At 41.4% G+C, this 17,976-nt stretch overlaps 1 protein-coding gene across 1 annotated transcript in view; it reads right to left on the reverse strand.

Annotated features, from left to right (window-relative positions):
- SLC6A11 (solute carrier family 6 member 11) overlaps positions 1-17,976 on the reverse strand; it is a 173,974-nt gene that overhangs the window by 30,594 nt on the left and 125,404 nt on the right. The window contains exons 8-9 of the mRNA XM_077325695.1: positions 9,731-9,834; positions 2,336-2,460 (exon numbers count right to left, since the gene is read on the reverse strand). Coding sequence (XP_077181810.1) covers positions 2,336-2,460; positions 9,731-9,834 — 229 coding nt within the window. The remainder of the gene's footprint in view (positions 1-2,335; positions 2,461-9,730; positions 9,835-17,976) is intronic.

Consider the following 17,976-nt stretch of genomic DNA (forward strand, 5'->3'; position numbering starts at 1 on the left):
CTGGCATCTGTCTCACACAGTGTTGGGGGGGGCAACAACAGGACATAGAGGATATAGAGCAGCCTTTACCAACTTTTTTACCATTGAGAAACCCCTGAAATATTTTTCAGGGTTCAACAAGCCCCAGAAGTGGCATGATCGTACAGCATTTGTTTGAGAATCATAGCTGTGTACATATCTCATGATAAATGTTTAACAAATTTAAGAAATATATTACAAATTAATTAATTAATTCCCACCCATTTTGGAAACCCTTCTAGGGCCCTCAAGAATCCCCAGGGTGTCATGAATATGGAGTTTCCTCTCAGTCACAAGGCTAGTAGCCACTGATAGAACTGTCATCTAAGAATCTAATCCCCATTTCCAGCTGTTTCTGTAGTCATCACTACATCCTCTGGCAGTGGATCCTCTGGCTCACTCACTCTCTGTGTTAAGAAGTATTTCTTTTGTCCATCCTGAATTGACTACCCATCAGGTTCAACTTATACTTTTTAGTAATTTGGGAGAGAAAGAAAATTTCTCTGTCAACTCTCTCCACTCCATGCTTAATTTTAAAGACTTCTATCATGTCCTCCCTTAGTTGTCTCCTTTTCATGTAAAACTACCATCCACCCTTTCCCCTAACATAGCTCCAAAACAAGAAAAGAAAGAATTGTACACAGTCAGGCAGCTAGAAGTAGAAATTACAATGGGAAAGTGAGAATGAGGGCCTTTACGCACGGGGATCTTTGTTGCAAATTGTTTGCAGAATGAATAATCGCCATTTAAAATAGTGGAATTCATCGTTATGCATACCTGCCTTTGTAGTGGAATCAGTTGCATTTTTTAGCGTTTCCCACAGGCTTCCGGTCTCGGCAGAAATCGCTAGAAAGGAAGCGCTATTGCCAAGCTCGTCCCGCCCCTGGCCGTCAAGCAGCCAATGGGCAGCCGTTAGCATGCTCCCAAACAGCCCCTTTCCCTTTAAGAAAGGTTTAAAAAAAAAAAAAAACAGACCCATAGCAACGAATCTAGGTAGATTCGTTGCAACGGAGAGACCCATCCAGCTGCCTAATGTGAGCTGTCGTTTGATCGTATGATCGTTGCCACGCTGCCTCGAGTGATAAAAAAAAATCCCCCCCCCCTCTCACGGGCCCGATTTTCGGCTGAATTAATGTGTAAAAAATAAAGGGACTTTATTTCAGCAAACGGGCTTTTATGTGGTTTGTGCTTAGTGACTAAAGGTAAAGGACTGAAGCCAGGGAAGCCTCTAAACAGAAAGAGGCTCTCTGGTGCGTTTATCCCCGCTCGCTCGGAGAAAAAAAAATGGCGATTGCTTCGCCGGAAGTTTGGAGGACAGGCTCAGGAGGAGGGACTTTGAAGAAACCGCAACAATGGTAACGCACAGGTCTTTATCGCTAGTGTTACAGATTGTTTGCAAGAGTGTAGCGCTTTCCGGAGGGTGAATCCACTTTTTGGGATTCCCCTGAAAGCGCTACAACAAAGCGCTTTTTGCTGATCGGTTTCAGGAGTGTTGCAGATTGTCTACGACGTCGTGCGTTAAGGCAAATCAATAGCGTTTCCAATTAGCAACCATTGTGCGATTTTGAAGCCATGCAAAAAGCCCCTGAGAGTTTGGGGGGGGGGGTGAGACCCAGTAATACAGATCCAGCTAAGCAAGGAGTAGAAAAAGTGAGGCACCACTGCTCAAAGAGATATAAAAAATCTTGTCAGATGGAAGCTTAGATCAGAGGAGCTTCATGTCTGATGTATGTGATGCTCCCCTTCATACAGAGATCCAACATATCATTAACCTAATAATGCAGAGAAAGGTATATGAAATTTCTAATCTGCTTTGCAACTAAGGTTGCCCTTGAAATTCATAGCACTTGATGTTTGTAACTGCAGTACAGTATGGCATTTTCCACAGCAAAAGATGGTGTATTGCCTTCTCCCAAACATTTAGAGTTTAATTTTTCCATCATGAACATCTGCAAATTGCCAAGTGAGATTAGTGTCATGTGACATTCATGATCGTCAGAAAGGAGAATAAACCACAATGCTAAATGAAGTATCAGGGAGAGGGAACACAGCAGCTGCAAACAGCTATAAAAGGTAGGCAGTATGTTTGGGATTTGGAGGACATTTCTACACCCTAAAACCTATTCTCCTCACTGTATTATCGTTTTAACACAGAAGTAAGTTCATCAAACTTTGTGATAATACAGATAGATTCCAATAAGTTCTTCAAAATTTAAATGAACAGGGAGATCTAAAACCAAGGGATTTTTATTTTTGAAGTAGCTGGCTCACAAGAAAACCTTCAAAAGAAAACATTTAATATGTGTTTGGAATGTACCTGACTCAGCAACTTCTGCTATTGGCACCCCTTGTTCATAAGCCATAAAGCCAAGGACAGAAAAGATCGCAAAACCAGCCACAAAGCTTGTGCCACTGTTTAAACAGCATAGCATGATACAGTCTCTGTGGAATTAAAAGAGAAACAGTTATTTTTGTAATTTTCGGTACTAGTTTATTTCACATATAATATCAATATATCTAATTTTCAGCATAGTCCTATCTTCTCAGGCAAAACTCCAGATTTGTAGCGAGAATTTTTTTTTTTAAAGAAAAAGAACTGGAGGGGGGGGGGGGTCAGCACTTATGAAAATCATAGATTTAAGAAACTGACAGCTAGGCAACTACATGAATATAGAAGCTTCAAGGCAGTCTTGGACAGTTTTGGCTTTATAAGGAAGAATCACCCTGGCTTTCTACTGGCAGAAAACAAGACTTGAAACACGGCAATAATTGTTGCGATTGCCTAGCAACCTGCACAATAGCTACTCTAGAGGATATTCACATTTAAAAAAACACAACAGGCACTATTTCTACTATCTTAGTGGTGGAGCTAACCCCCAATTGTGTGTGTGTGTGTGTGTGTGTGTTTTAAGATTTCAGATTTTTCTGCAAATTTGGAGTTTTTTTCAGGTTTGTAAAAAGATCTGTATTGATTGTCCATGGTACTAATTCAGGTATCCACAGATCTGGCCCAGTTGATATTTATAATTTCAATAAGGATGCAGTTATTTATGGTTAAAATTTTGAAATATTATATTTGGATCAGCAGCAGAGAGAGAACAGAGTTTTGTAGCAGCCTTCTCCGACTGATACCCATGAGATCGGTACACTAGGATTCACTGGAGTTTAATAAAGCTGCTATTATAAACAGCCCATTTATTTAATTTCTAGTTATTTAATTTCAGTTATACTTTACTTTTAAATAGAGATTCAAGGTGGCTTTTATTGTTGTTGTTAGGTGTGAAGTCATGTCCGACCCATCGCAACCCCATGGACAATGATCCTCTAGGCCTTCCTGTCCTCTACCATTCCCCGGAGTCCATTTAAGTTTGCACCGACTGCTTCAGTGACTCCATCCAGCCACCTCATTCTCTGTCGTCCCCGTCTTCTTTTGCCCTTAATTACTCCCAGCATTAGGCTCTTCTCCAGGGAGTCCCTCCTTCTCATGAGGTGGCCAAAGTATTTGAATTTCATCTTCAGGATCTGGCCTTCTAAGGAGCAGTCAGGGCTGATCTCCTCTAGGACTGACCAGTTTGTTCACCTTGCAGTCCAAGGGACTCGCAGGAGTCTTCTCCAGCACCAGAGTTCAAAAGCCTCAATTCTTTGATGCTCGGCCTTCCTTATAGTCCAACTTTCACAGCCATACATTGCAACTGGGAATACCATAGCCTTGACTAAATGTACTTTTGTTGGTAGGGTGATGTCTCTGCTTTTTAGGATGCTGTCTAGATTTGCCATAGCTTTCCTCCCCAGGATCAAGCATCTTTTAATTTCTTTGCTGCAGTCCCCATCTGCAGTGATCTCGGAGCCCAGGAAAATAAAATCTGTTACTACCTCCATTTCTTCCCCATCTATTTGCCAGGAATCGAGAGGGCTGGATGCCATGATCTTTGTTTTCTTGATGTTGAGTTTCAAGCCAACTTTTGCACTCCACTTTCACCCGCATCAACAGGCTCTTTAGTTCCTCTTTGCTTTCTGCCATTAGAGTGGTATCATCTGCATATCTGAGGTTGTTGATATTTTTCCCTGCAATCTTGATCCCAATTTGTGACTCATCTAACCCGGCCTTTCTCATGATGTGCTCCACATACAAGTTAAATAGGCAAGGTGACGGTATACAGCCTTGTTGAACTCCTTTCTCAATTTTGAACCAATCAGTGATTCCATGCCCGGTTCTCACTGTTGCTTCTTGACCTGCGTATAGGTTTCTCAAGAGACAGATAAGATGCTCTGGTTTTCCCAACACTTTAAGAACTAGCCACAATTTGTTGTGTTCCACACAATAAAAGGCTTTAGCATAGTAAATGAAGCAGAAGTAGATGTTCTTCTGGAACTCCCTAGCTTTCTCCAAGATCCAGCGTATGTTGGCAATTTGATCTCTAGTTCCTCTGCCTCTTCGAAATCCTGCCTGTACTTCTGGAAGTTCTCGGTCCACATATTGCTGGAGCCTAGCTTGTTTTGAGCATAACTTTGCTAGCATGAGAAATGAGTGCAATGGTGCGGTTGTTTGAACATTCTTTGGCATTGCCCTTCTTTGGGATTGGAATGTAAACTGACCTTTTCCAATCTTGTGGCCACTGTTGAGTTTTCCAACTTTCCAAATTTGCTGGCATATTGAGTGTAGCACTTTTACTGCATTTTGAATAGTTCAACTGGAATGTTGTCACCCCCACTAGCTTTATGGTTGTTCAGACTTTTTAAGGCCCATTTGACTTCACATTCCAGGATGTCTGGCTCCAGGTCAGTGACTACCCCCTCGTGGTTAACAGGGATGTTAAGCTCGCTCTTGTATAGTTCCTCTGTATAATTTTGCCACCTTTTAAAAATCTCTTCTGCTTCTGTTAGGTCCCTACTATTTCGGTCCTTTATCATACCCATCTTTGCATGAAACGCTCTCTTCATATCTCCAATTTTCTTGAAGAGATCTCTGGTCCTCCCTATTCTATTGTTTTCTTCTATTTGTTTGCACTGTTCATTTAAGAAGGCATTCTTATCTCTTCTAGCTATTCTCTGGAATTCTGCATTCAATTGGGTGTATCTTTCTCTTTCTCCCTTGCCTTTCACTTCTCTTCTCTCCTCAGCTATTTGTAAAGCTTCCTTGGACAGCCATTTTGCTTTCTTGCATTTCTTTTTCTTTGGGATGGTTTTAGTTGCTACCTCTTGTACAATGTTACAAACCTCTGTCCATAGTTCTTCAGGCACTCTGTCTATCAGATCTAATTCCTTAAATCTTGTCACCTCTACTGTATATTCGTCAGGGATATGATTTAGTTCATACCTGAGTGGCCTAGTTTTCTCTACTTTCTTCAATTTTAGGCTCAAGGTGGCTTACACAATTTAAAACAATTAAATTAAAAACATAAAACATATTACAATGAATAGAAACAGATTATAAAATATGAGACACAATTTTTTAAGTATTATGCAATATAACAGTATAATACATAAAAATAATGCAATACACCTGAGGTGCAAAATCAAAGAACAATGCCATAAAACAGTATGGGGAATAATGCAAAGAAAATGTACTAATTTATACACACAAACTGCTAGCGAAGCTTATGATGTGGGTAATGAAAAAGATGGGGGCATTCAGCTATGGAAACAATAACAGTTGCCTGTGTTCTTTAAGTTCTACTAGTATGCCTAAAGCCATGCCTTGAACTGTCTGGGAAACTGGCATTTCAATCTGAAGGATAGAGGACTGTAAATTCCAAAATTTTGGTGTTGTACAAATGTTCATACTAGCTAAAGGAAAAGGTTCACAAATGTGTTGTATCATTTCCTCTGTGGTTTCTGTTATACCTCCCCAATTCCCTTTGGATACCCCTCCTTGAACATCCTTCTGCATACTCACATATGTGGAGATGTACAACTTCTTATGTGATTAAAAAACTGCTAAGACCCAGACCTGAGTTCCACTGAGCCTCTGCCATCAAGTCAGCTTCTCTTTTCTCTTGATTTCCAGCTCAATAATACTTTTTGACTCTCTAGCATCAGGGGTCAAGTCCATGGGAACTCTCTAGAATATCGCATCATTGCCTCTGCTCCCACCTCCCATCTTATAGATGACTGGTCTTCAGCAAAACTAATTGCCATCTCCTTGGCTCTGGCCTTGAAAAAGATGAAAGCCTGCAGGCAAGATGAACTAATTAAAGACACCTGCAAAGCTGGAATAAGTCTACTAATATTCACATTATTTCTTACTAGGGGCAAAGCCCGTTGTATCCAAGAATACACCGGGCGCTAGAGCTTGGCAGTGGGAAGAGGAAGGGGAGGAGTTGTCCAGTCTGTAAGGCATGGGATCTTCCTGCACTTTCCAGACTCACAGGATTGATGCTGGTCTGCCTTTCTGTGCCCCAGAATACAAACAGTTGCTGTTAAGAGCTGGCCATAGCCCACAGGCCAGGAGGGACACCCCTGCACCACTCCCTCCCAACTGCAGGCAAAAATGGCTCCTTTGAAGGCTGGACTCTGAGGCATTGTACGATTTTGAAGTCCCACCTCCAAACCTCCAGGAATATTTCCAACCCAGGGGTACCCAACCTCCAGGTGAGGCCTGGAGAGCTCCTGGAATTACAACGCACCTGCAGAATATAAAGATCAGCTCCCCAGGCAGAAAGGGCTACTTTGGACAGGGTTGTGGTAGAGAAGAAACATGTAAGGCCTCCCACACAGGTTGTTGTTGAATTGAAAGACTTGAGGCTTACTGCACTGGGTTGTTGTGTAGATGAAACAGGAGACAAAAGAGCCAGTTTGTTCTGCAGAATAATGCTGTGCAGTGACCTCAAATCTGCAGAGAGTTGCAAAGAAGAAAGACACATGGCTTGGCTGTGTCTGAAGTCGAGGCAGAGCAGTATTTTAAGTGAGAAGGGGCTTTTCTGTGGCCTCCCTATCAGGCAACTGTTTGGCAGAAGGGGAACGTCCCCCCCCCCAAAAGGAATGCCCTCAGGCTCCCCTGCATTGCTCTTATAAAGGCCTCCCTCCCCTCAGTCATGGGCTGTCAGAGGCTCCGCAGCAGGCCTGAAGAGGGGGGGACCTCCTGCCAGCTCTGTCAGGGTTCTGAGGCAATTTGCAGTTGGACATGACAGTTAGGACAGCCTTGGGGCGAAAAGGGCTGGCGCAGCCTCTGTTCTCATCCCCCTTGGCAGCCCTACTGACCTCCTCTCCCTTTGGTGGTCAGGAGCAGACTGGCAGCCAGACTGGGCTGGGTGAATGGAATTTTGGTCTGTCCTGGTGAGGGGCCAATAGGAAGGTGCTTCGCACGCCTCCCCATTGGCTGCTTGGCCCTTGAGTGGCACTTGGAGGAGCCCCTCTGAGTTTTTATCACAGACAGAGCCCGCCCTAACTCCTCCCCAATAGCCCTTAGGGCTTTATTTAACCGCAGGAGCGGTTAAAGATGAGTATGTCAAGTCCCTTGACTCACAAAAATACAGTCAGTCAATGACATAACATGGAAGTAGGTTTACCGTATGTACCCTTTAGAAGGGGACAGTACCCTATTTCACATTTCCCAGCCATCGCCTCATTTTAATAAAAATGTCAATTTTGTCCCCTTTTTAATAAAAGGTATTTACTTATTGAAGCATTAGTTTTTGTCTTGCCTGTATGCTAATGTAACCCATGTCATTTTCATTTATGTTATAGGGACCATGTAACACCGGTCTTGGGTCAACTATACTGGCTCCCAATATGTTCCTGGGCACAAATCAAGGAATTGGTGTTGATCTTTATGAACTGGTATCAACATAACTGAAGAATTGCTCACTCACTTATGAACTTTCCCAAGGGTCATCCTTGGAAGCTCTGCTACAGGTGCCCCTGCCTTCTAAAATTAGGTGGGCTGCAATCTGGGAAAGGTCCTTCTTGGTCATGGCACCAAAGCTCTTAAATACCCTACCCAGGTAGCTTTGTCTGTCCCCTTCTGCTACTATTTTCTGCCAGCAGGTAAATGCTTTGCTTGGCATTCCCTTAGTGATTCCTCGTTGCTTTCCAGTATTTTAAATTGTTTTTGTTTTAAGTTTTTTGTTGAGTTTAATGGTATTAAAATATGATTTTAATTTGTTAGCTACCTTGGTAGATCTTGTGAGGGCAGAAAGAAAGGATATTAATTTTGTAAAGTAAACAAATAAATAAATCTGCAGCGATGTACCAAATTAATGATATAACAAATGAACTAAGGCTCTTTAAGAAGAAGAGTTGGTTCTTATATGCTGCTTTTCTCTACCTGAAGGAGTCTCAAAATGGCTTACATTCGCCTTCCCTTTCCTCTCACCACAACAGACGCCCTGTAAGGTAGGTGAGGCTGAGAGGGCCCTGATATTACTGCTCGGTTAGAACAGCTTATCGGTGCTGTGGTGAGCCCAAGGACACCCAGCTGGCTACATGAGGGGGGAGCGCAGAATCAAAACCAGCTCACCAGATTAGAAATCCGCACTCCTAACCACTACACCAAGCTGACCATAAGCAGTCTTGTGCCACTTTATCCCAGAATCAGGTGCTGAGATTAATTACCGTATTTGCCGGTGTATAAGACGACTGGGCGTATAAGACGACCCCCCCAACATTTCCACTCAAAATACAGTACTATGGGCCACTATGGGCAGCTATGTCTATCCCAACTGAAGTGCACCCGGCGTATAAGACGATCCCCCCACTTGGAGGCATGTTTTTCAGTGGGAAAAAGTAGTCTTATACGCCAGCAAATACTGTACTTAATTTTGCAAAACTGTAGTCTTAAGGAAGAAATGCAGAAGTTTGTTTAGAATAGTACATAAGAGAGAGAAGTAGTGGAATGTACACTGCCGGTTTAAACCTGAAGAGGAAAAGCATTAGAGTTTACACTAGAGGGAGCCAATTGTCTGCTTTGAGATTTAAACTGTTTACAAAATACGTTTTAGTACAGTTGAATTATTATTCAGTTATCTGGTGAAGGAGATGCATTTTTGAGTAACATTTAATCATCAAGTAATGTAAAAGACCACCCATGTTAGGGGAAAATGCAGCATTTATTACTATTTTTCACCTCTATGTCGTTTTTCATGTATTTTTATGCCTCGTGGTAAGCATTATGCAGTTGAGTAGCAGTTGATATATAACATTAAATGATGGAATGTAAAGCAAGGAGCATGATTAGTGGGCAGCCTGTGGAAAAGGAGTATAAAACAGAGGGTGGATTCCTGACCTGACTCTGCAATAAAGCCTCAAATAAACATAGAACTTGGGGGAGATAGCACCATTGAAATATAACGCTGAATGAGGAAGCGAAAAACAGAAATGCCGAAAAATAAGAAAAGATGTAGCATACCCCGGAATTATTGTTCCTTACATTATTTATTGTTATTTATAGGCTATAAGGTATGCATCTTATAAAAATGTATATAGTGTTTTATCTGTGCAATTAATTCCTACATGCTTACAATGTGGCAGAAACACTTTCTATCAATTAACATATACAGTTAAAACCTTTTAACTAGCAAATTCTGAACAAATCCAGTCATGTAAGGCCTTAGTCTTTTTGTATGTGCTTGTCAGGATCAGTACATGTGAATGTGAATTTATATGTTTATATGTACCTTCATTAAAATCAATATGGGTATCAAAATTATACATATTGGTAGAAATCTGTTATAAGACTAGAACTGGAACAGAATACAAAAGATATATACATTACCTGTAGCAGTTATTATTATAGTTGTTGTAGCTACCTAAAGCTGTTAAACATCCCAGGCAGATGGCATAAGAGAAAAATATCTGTGTTCCAGCATCAACCCAGACCTATAAAGATAAAATATTGAAATAATTAAACCAAAATTAGCAACAAGATTTATTTTTGAAAACTTCATAAACTGTTACCCATTACAAGAAACCTTTGTGGCCAAACATTCCATATATATCTAACAATAAGCTACAAGAGGTTCTAGAGCTTACATTTGTCAAAAGCAGAACTGATTTTTCTTTATTAAACTATCGGTATTATTATTTATTAGTTTTAATGATTTCTCAAGCCAGGATATCTATTTTGATTGTCAGTGCTTTTGTGGGATACATTAATTTCCTTCAAAGGTTTTATTATAAGATTACCATTTGTGAACATGCTATTATTTTGAGAACATGCTTAACAATTCCCTAGGTCAGGGTTTCTCAACCAGGATTTTCTTGACAGCCCTGTAAGGATTTCCTGAATGGGTGGGAGAATAATTATATATTTTTCAAATTTGTTAAACACTTATCTGGTGATATGGCCATATATGATCATGTTGACCTGTCTCCCCTTCCAAAATGGCCAATGATGGGTCTGGAGTGGGTGGGAAAGGGACGGGAGGGGCCCCAGGTGGGCATGTACACAGCTATGCTTCCAAATCATATTCTGCATGATCATGCCATTTCTGGGGTTTCTGGAAGCCTGAAGAATGTTTCTCAACAGTAAAAGAGTTGTGAAAGGCTGCCCTAGGTGGCTAACAACATCCTTAAAAACAAAAATGATAGCATAAAACAAATAATATAAACTAATTCAGAGATATATTTAAAGCTAAGTGGTAGCTTCACTTAATATACATTACAACTAATAACAGCATAAATCTTATCTAATAACATAAAATACTCATATATCACAAACAACTCTTTCAGTAGACTGAATTCTCGGGATGAATGTAGCTCTCACTTAATGAGTGAGTTAAATAAACAGCAAATATAATGGCTGCTGAGGATCAGTGGGTTTTTAAAAATGCAATATGGGAGTTATGTCCAGAATCAAGAAATCATAAATCTAATCCTATGGATCACTAGCCAGAAACCCCTGCAAACTGCTGGCAAGCCCTATTTTTAATCTATGTTTCTTTAAGAAGGGTTATACTTGTCAAAGTACACTAAGGTTGATGGACTAAGGAGCATGTAACGCTACTTGGGATAGCACAGTAAGTGAAATTTCAAAAGTAGCTTTGCTATAGCATAGCAGTGAGCTGTTCAAGGAAGCAAAAGAAATCCCACTAGAGCAGTACAAACCACCTGCTTGGCACTAAAGAGCTCTTTGGGTCTCAACTAGTAAGATATCATCCTCATTTAACAATGTTTTCTGTTTGTAGAAGCTAATTAAGAGCAAGGTTTTGTAACATAACGTTCAGGATATAAATTATTTCAAATTGAGTTAGCGACTGGAGATCAAAAACACAAAAATATCTAAAACACAAAGAGCATTTGATTTTTCAAGCAACTGGAAGCTGGCAGCATTCCTGTTTAGAAATACCATTAGGATCACATTTAATTTGCATCAAAAGTTTAAATGGCTTCATTGCTGTCAAAATGAATAAGCGGTTTCTGATTATATTGCTACAATTCACTACTTGGTAATAAGGAGAGTTAACTGAGAAAGCACTTCAACAGGGAAACCAGTAAGCCTGGCACATGTTAAATATAAAGTCAACTAAAAAACATGGATCTCTAGGAGAAGAATTCTTACCTAAAGCAAAACTCAATAAATGTACATTAATTATGGCTTCAATTAGATGTTAATTAAACCTCTACTTTTGCTTGATGAGCACAACTTGTCTTTTCGGTGTGTTCATAGAGTGCCATCTATTCTTCTGTTCCTTCAGAGAATAATAATGACTTTCTGGTTTGAGGACAATTGAAACAAACTCCAGGACACTGACAAACCAGAGTTTGTTTCATCCCGATAAATGTAGACACCATTTTAAAGCGGCCGCAGTTTTGCAGTGGCAGGAGGAAGGTCCACTCCGCATGGCTGGGAAGCCCTGCAGGGGAGGGCTGTCCCAGCTGTGGTGGCTTTTCACGCCATTTTGGGTGATTGGCACATGCTAAACCCCACTACACTACAGCCACAATAGGTACAGGCTGAACAGGGGCAGGCTGAGGGGCTGGGCCAGTGGTCCATTTAAATGTAGACCTGCTTTGGAGCCAGGCTTCTTTTCCTCCTGAGTGGCAGCTTTCCCACCCAATTCTCCCTTTTGTCTGATTTATGTGTCTCTGTATTTTGTTTATGTTATGTTATTTTGTCACAACTTGCAGTTTGTTCAAGGGAGGATCCAAATTCGGGAGAGGTTTAAGGGGCTGTGTGATGAAAAGCCTTGGTGCCTTCCTCTGGGAGGCTGCCTGGCTTGCATCTTTGGGTGACAGGAAGAGGCCCTAGGAGAGGCGGATGCCCAAAGGTGCCTCAATATTGGCTGTCATCTCCTGGGTGCCCAGCATGCATCTCAAACCAGAGCACACATGGTGTGAAGGGTATTGGAGGCGTTTGGCTGCTGATGCAGGGGCTTTATTGCAGTCTGCTGGCTACAAGATTGGCTGGATCTGCCCTTGTTGGTACCTTAGCACAATTTTGTATAATATAATAAAGCTGTGGCCACTATTTTGGCAAACCATGTTTGTGTTGAGTCTTCCTCCCATCCCATGAATCACCTCCATGCTACACAAATCAGTATTCTAAAATAGTATTAACACAAGGTTTAGAATCCTGATTTGGGGAGTGAAATGAGGTGCAATTTGCTTAAGCATCCTTAATTAGATATGGCAAATTGGATTTGGCTTCTGAAACCTGGAAGCCTTCAATCATGCATTGCGCACAAGGGAAGGAGAAAAGGGCTGAAGGGAGTACGTGAGCAGAGCAACAAGCTATATATGTCCCTACTGGCAATAAACAAGTTTATTACTGCAACTAACTACTGTGTTTTAGATTTCAACTTTATATAAAATATTGGCCAAGCTACAAAGAATTACATACTGCACTAAAAGGATATCTCAAGGATTTGCATGGGAGCATAGATAAAAACAACAGACTGAGTAAAAGAAATAAGTCTCCAACTAATTCTTTAAGTTGCATCATTACTTTGGTTTCAGTATTCAAGAAGCTTCCTTTTCTTTCTCTGGACCATATGTTTATGGTTGACCTCTTGAACTAAGATGGACTCCTCTCATCTCCTGAATTTATGTAAAATGGCTCATTCTTCAATAAGTGCAATGTTTATTTTCGGCCTTTACCCACTTCCACCAGATGCTCTCCCTGTCTGCAAGGTCACCATGGCCTCCTGAGGCTTTGTGGCTTAGGCATGACACAGGCTGCACATTGTCTTCCTATAGCCATGGTTTCCTCTATTTCTACGGCACTGTTTCCTGAACTTTGGACAAACTAATTTTGGGACAGTTTTCATAGCACATACTACAGTAATCATTGTTACCATATCCACTGATCTGAAAGTGAGGGATTTAAATTTGATTCTTTTGTCATAGATAATTTTCTGATAGAGTTCAGATTTGCAGCTTCCTCTTTCCTTTGCAAGGGTAATGAATGCTTTAAGATGGTCCGCCCCAAGTGTCTTATGGGTTGCGGTCCAAGTGTGAGGATTTTCCTACCATGTCTGCTGACAGTTTAGTTAAGGCTTTTGGCTCTCTCTGAAATAGAAAGATTGTCCATGCTGTTGACACAACGGCCCCTAAGCATCCTCTCCTGCCAGACAGTGCCAAGCAGTCTCCCTGGTTCACTAGAGAACTGATGGTTATAAAACAGGAGGGACAACAGCAGAAAACCCAGTGCAACTGATTGAACATAACATACAGCTCATATGTGAGCCTACTTTGTGATGGTATGAAGGCAAAAAGGCAATATTTTTCAGCCTCAAGAAGTAGGCTGGCTGAGTGGGTAAGAACTTTAGAGCAGGAGTTGTGCCACCAATGCTTAAGGAGGCAGTGTTTAAAATTATTCCGGAAAAGAAAACCTTACTGAGACCCACTTTGCTGGAGAACTTCTGGCAAGTCTCTGATCTTTTATTCTTGGGCAAGGTGCTAAAGTAGGCGGTTGCTTCTCAGCTCCAGGGGTTCTTGGAAGAGACTGATTTTCTGGATCCATTTCAATCTGGCTTCAGACTGGGATTTGGAACAAAGGGTGCTTTAGTTACCTTGGTTGATGATCTCTATATAGAGAACTACATCGGGAGACTGTGAGCCTGCTAGTTCTGAAGAACAGCTCTTTGGGGGGAGTACTTGGGACAGAGGAAGACTTCATACTTGGTGGCACAATGGAATACAAATTGACTCTCCTTCTGTTTCTCCCCAGAAGCACTTTGTCCTTGGGAACCATGCAGACCCATCTATGCCTCCTTTAGCCCATTCCAAGTGGTTGCCTGAGGCCAGGTACAGAGATGTCACCCTCTTCCCTCTCTCACTCACAGGATCCCCCCTTCTTCTTTCTTGCTGTGTGGCCCCCTATATCTATTTTCTTCTTATTTGTTGGTTTATGGCTGTCCCATCCTGTCACATTATATATTTTGATACTGGCCCAGCTCAGGCACTTGAGAGAAAATACACATTTACCTTCTTATATTTTAATCCTGCAATAACATACAAGAGGCTTTTGAAAGTTCAAAATAAAATATTTTATGTAATTTGGGGGGGGGGGAGGTCAGGATGAACCAATAATAAAAACTAACTTTGTATTCACACTAAATCCAGATATTTTGCCAACAAATAAAGTTTTTGCTTTTCAACAAGGTGTTTGAAACTTTGAAGAGAGACTTTCTCTCCAGTATCCAATTTAACTCACAAACATAGATTTTTGAATTTCACTGTGAGGTGCCACAAGGTGCAATTCTTTCCCCAACTTTAATATCTTTATACATCCTTTTGCCCAGCTGGTCCAAGAGGTGCCATCAAGAACCAGATGACATGCAGCTCTACCTCATGATGGACAGCTGCCCTGAGACACCCCTAGACAACTTGGCCAGTTGACTGCAAGCAGTGACCGGATGGTCAAGCAGAGTTACCTGAAATTCTGCCCTTCAAAGACGGAGATCCTAAGGCTAGGCATGAAGAGACTGAGTGAGAAAGTGCATCTACCCTACCTGGACAGGATCCAATTATCACTTGCTACCTTAGCCAGATATCTGGGTGTGATTCTTGATACCTCCTTATCCATGGAGACACAAGTCTGAGGAATAGAGCAGCTAGCATTTCCCCACCTTTGTCAAGCCAACATACCAGTGACCTACTTGGCCCTGGAACATCTAGTCACAGTCATCCATGCAACGGTCACCTCTAGACTAGACTTCTATAATTTACTCTAAGTAACCTTCCTTTATCCTTGCTCTAGAAACTGCAAATGATCCAGAATGCAGCAGCCAGGGTCTTTATGGCCACACCATGGAGGGCACACATTTGTCCGGTACTCTAACAACTGCACTGGCTCTCAGTTTAATTCTAGATCAGGTTTAAGGTACTGGTACTCACCCATAAGGCCATATGCTCTGGGTCCTGCATATCTGAGACAGTCTCTCTACTCTAAACCCCCTGAAGAATGCTTTGCTCCACAAACACCAACCAGTCCCTGGCCCCAAAGAGGTACGTGTAGCCTCAACCAGGACATTCTCTGTCCTGTCCCCTACCTGGTGAAATGAGCTCCTGGAACACATCTGGGACCTGCCAGAGCTGGCACAGTTCCACATGGCCTGCAAGACATGGCTCTTGTGCCAGCCCTTTGTTGGGGCCTACTTAACTACCTAACGGCCCCACCTATTTATCTTTGCAAGAAGCCCCAAACCATATCCTCGCCTTTGGGTGAACATCTACAGAATGCTCTGAATATAAGTTGTCATTGCTGATATTTTAACCTGTTTGTGTTTAACTTTGTAAAAATTAATTTTAAGTCAAAATTCATCTTATTTTATCTACTGTATTTTATACATACATAATATTGTATACCACCCTGAGCCAGTCTGCTTTGAGGATGGTATAAAAATCAAATAAATAAATAAATAAAAGCATATGTTGAAAAATATTATTGAAACTCAGATTATTTCAGTGGAGCTGTAAGTCTCAAAAGAGCTCTGACAGGATTCTGTGTAAATATATTTAGCTTCTTCCCAAAGAATCCAAGCCTTTCATTGCAATACTGTCTTGCTATCCATTCAATAAGCCATGTCATTCAAAGTGGCAATTAAAGAGCAAAATAAAGCAGAAGATAATATGAGCACATGGTGTATAAATGACAACAACAAAAAATCAATGTATTTTGGATATAGGCCCCATTTTGGTTTTGAGGTTTTACTACCCATGAGTTTTTAACAACACGGCTTCTGTGAGCGGAGGAGTCATTAGGGGAAAAAACAGAACTTAAATAGGCATAAAATGGCTGAATTAAGCTCCTTCTCTCCCCCCCCCCCCTTTAATGGAAGTGATTCTCAAAAGACTGAAAGTAGGTTAAGGGAATAATAAAACAGCTATGTTTCTAGTGTCTACCTGACAACAGCTTTTGTAGGAGTGAATAATTACATGAAAATCACTTCCTTTCCACCTCTCTTTGGGATTTCTGTGGGTTGCTAGGCAGTCCCTCTCTTACCTTCTGCTAATGTTACTTACAGACGCCAATGAATACGGCATATTCATTATGAGAAAGAAGAACTGAGGGAGAGACGGACCTAAATACTCAGCGTTTTTTGTTTATTCATTGCTGTCTCCAGAAGCAAACACTATGCCACAGAATAGTTCGCACATATTTAAATGCTAATTTGTCTAGGCATGACTAGTGGCAACCCACCTCTTAGAATGAAGCAAAATCTTTCTTAGAAGTCAAAGTTGTGTCATGTTTTTGTGGTGCTAACCTAGAAGTCACCTGCCAGATCTAGAATGTCTAACAAAAACAGGGTCTTTTCTTTTTGAAGCAGCAATCCATCATAAAGATATATGAAGAAATCACCTCAAGCAACCAAGGCCAAGTCTCAGTGGGTCCTGGCCCTGGTTCTAAACTCCTGCCAACTAAATGTTATCATACACGTCAGCTAAGAAAAATAAGAACACAAACTGTTGCTCATGAACTTAAAACTAAGAGAATTGTCCCCAAAGGCTAGACAGAGTAATATTAGGACACTTGGATGTTGACAGTTCTTGGGCAAAATTAGACATTATGGACAAACCACAAAACAAAATAGGTCATGAATTTTGCCCTGTTTGTGGTTAACAAACTAAAAGTTGTGATTCAATCTGTCACAATCTCCAGCAAGCAGTTTGTGGAAAGAGAAGAAAGTATGGGTCTAAAGACATTCGGAGTCCCTTTAAGCCTCCCTAACTGCTCAGCTGTTTTTTTTTTTTGGAGGGGGGGAGGGTTTGCCGTCCATTTAAAAATACAGCACAAGAAAGTGAAACAGCTTAGCAGCAGGAAGCTGTTTTTTGGGCTTTCTGCAAACTTCATTTAAACTGATGTAGTTCCTGTCCCTGTCAACAGGGTTTAAGGACAACAAACCCATTTGCAAGCCAGCCTCCTGGTTCAGTTTGTGGTTTAAGCCAGAGGTAGTCAAACTGCGGCCCTCCAGATGTCCATGGACTACCATTCCCAGAAGCCCTTGCCAGCATTTGCTGGCAGGGGCTTCTGGGAATGGTAGTCCATGGACATCTGGAGGGCCGCAGTTTAACTACCCCTGGTTTAACCAGAGAGAAACAGACCTATCCACTGGCAATAAAATAAATATATTCATAAAAGAAAGAAAAGTGTCGGGTTTTTTTTGTAGTTTTCCTTATTTCTTTATTCTGTAGGACTTCTGTCAAAACAGAATCCAGGTAATATCCGTTTTCAGTGAGATTCTTTCATCAGTGACAAGTCCTTATATAGAATAATAGTATAATACTGGAGACAGGCTCACATAGGTATGGGGATACCGGTCTGTATTGACACTTTCCCCACAAATTAGCCACAAATTGACCTGACCAGCATTTTTCTGGTTCACACTCATCACTACTAGACATGGTCAGGATTACTGCCGGTCCTCCTTTTTTGTCTTGCAGAGGAGCCACATGGGGCTGCTAATTCTATTGAGGAGCAGGGGCTGAAGCTGCCATCTGTCCCTCTTAATAAAACAGTAAGGGGTGTTGGGGTGGGCTCAGTCCGAGATGGGGGGGCCAACAATTGGCCCTTTGGTC

Source organism: Paroedura picta, chromosome 3, assembly GCF_049243985.1.
Source record: "Paroedura picta isolate Pp20150507F chromosome 3, Ppicta_v3.0, whole genome shotgun sequence".
Lineage (NCBI taxonomy): Eukaryota > Metazoa > Chordata > Lepidosauria > Squamata > Gekkonidae > Paroedura > Paroedura picta.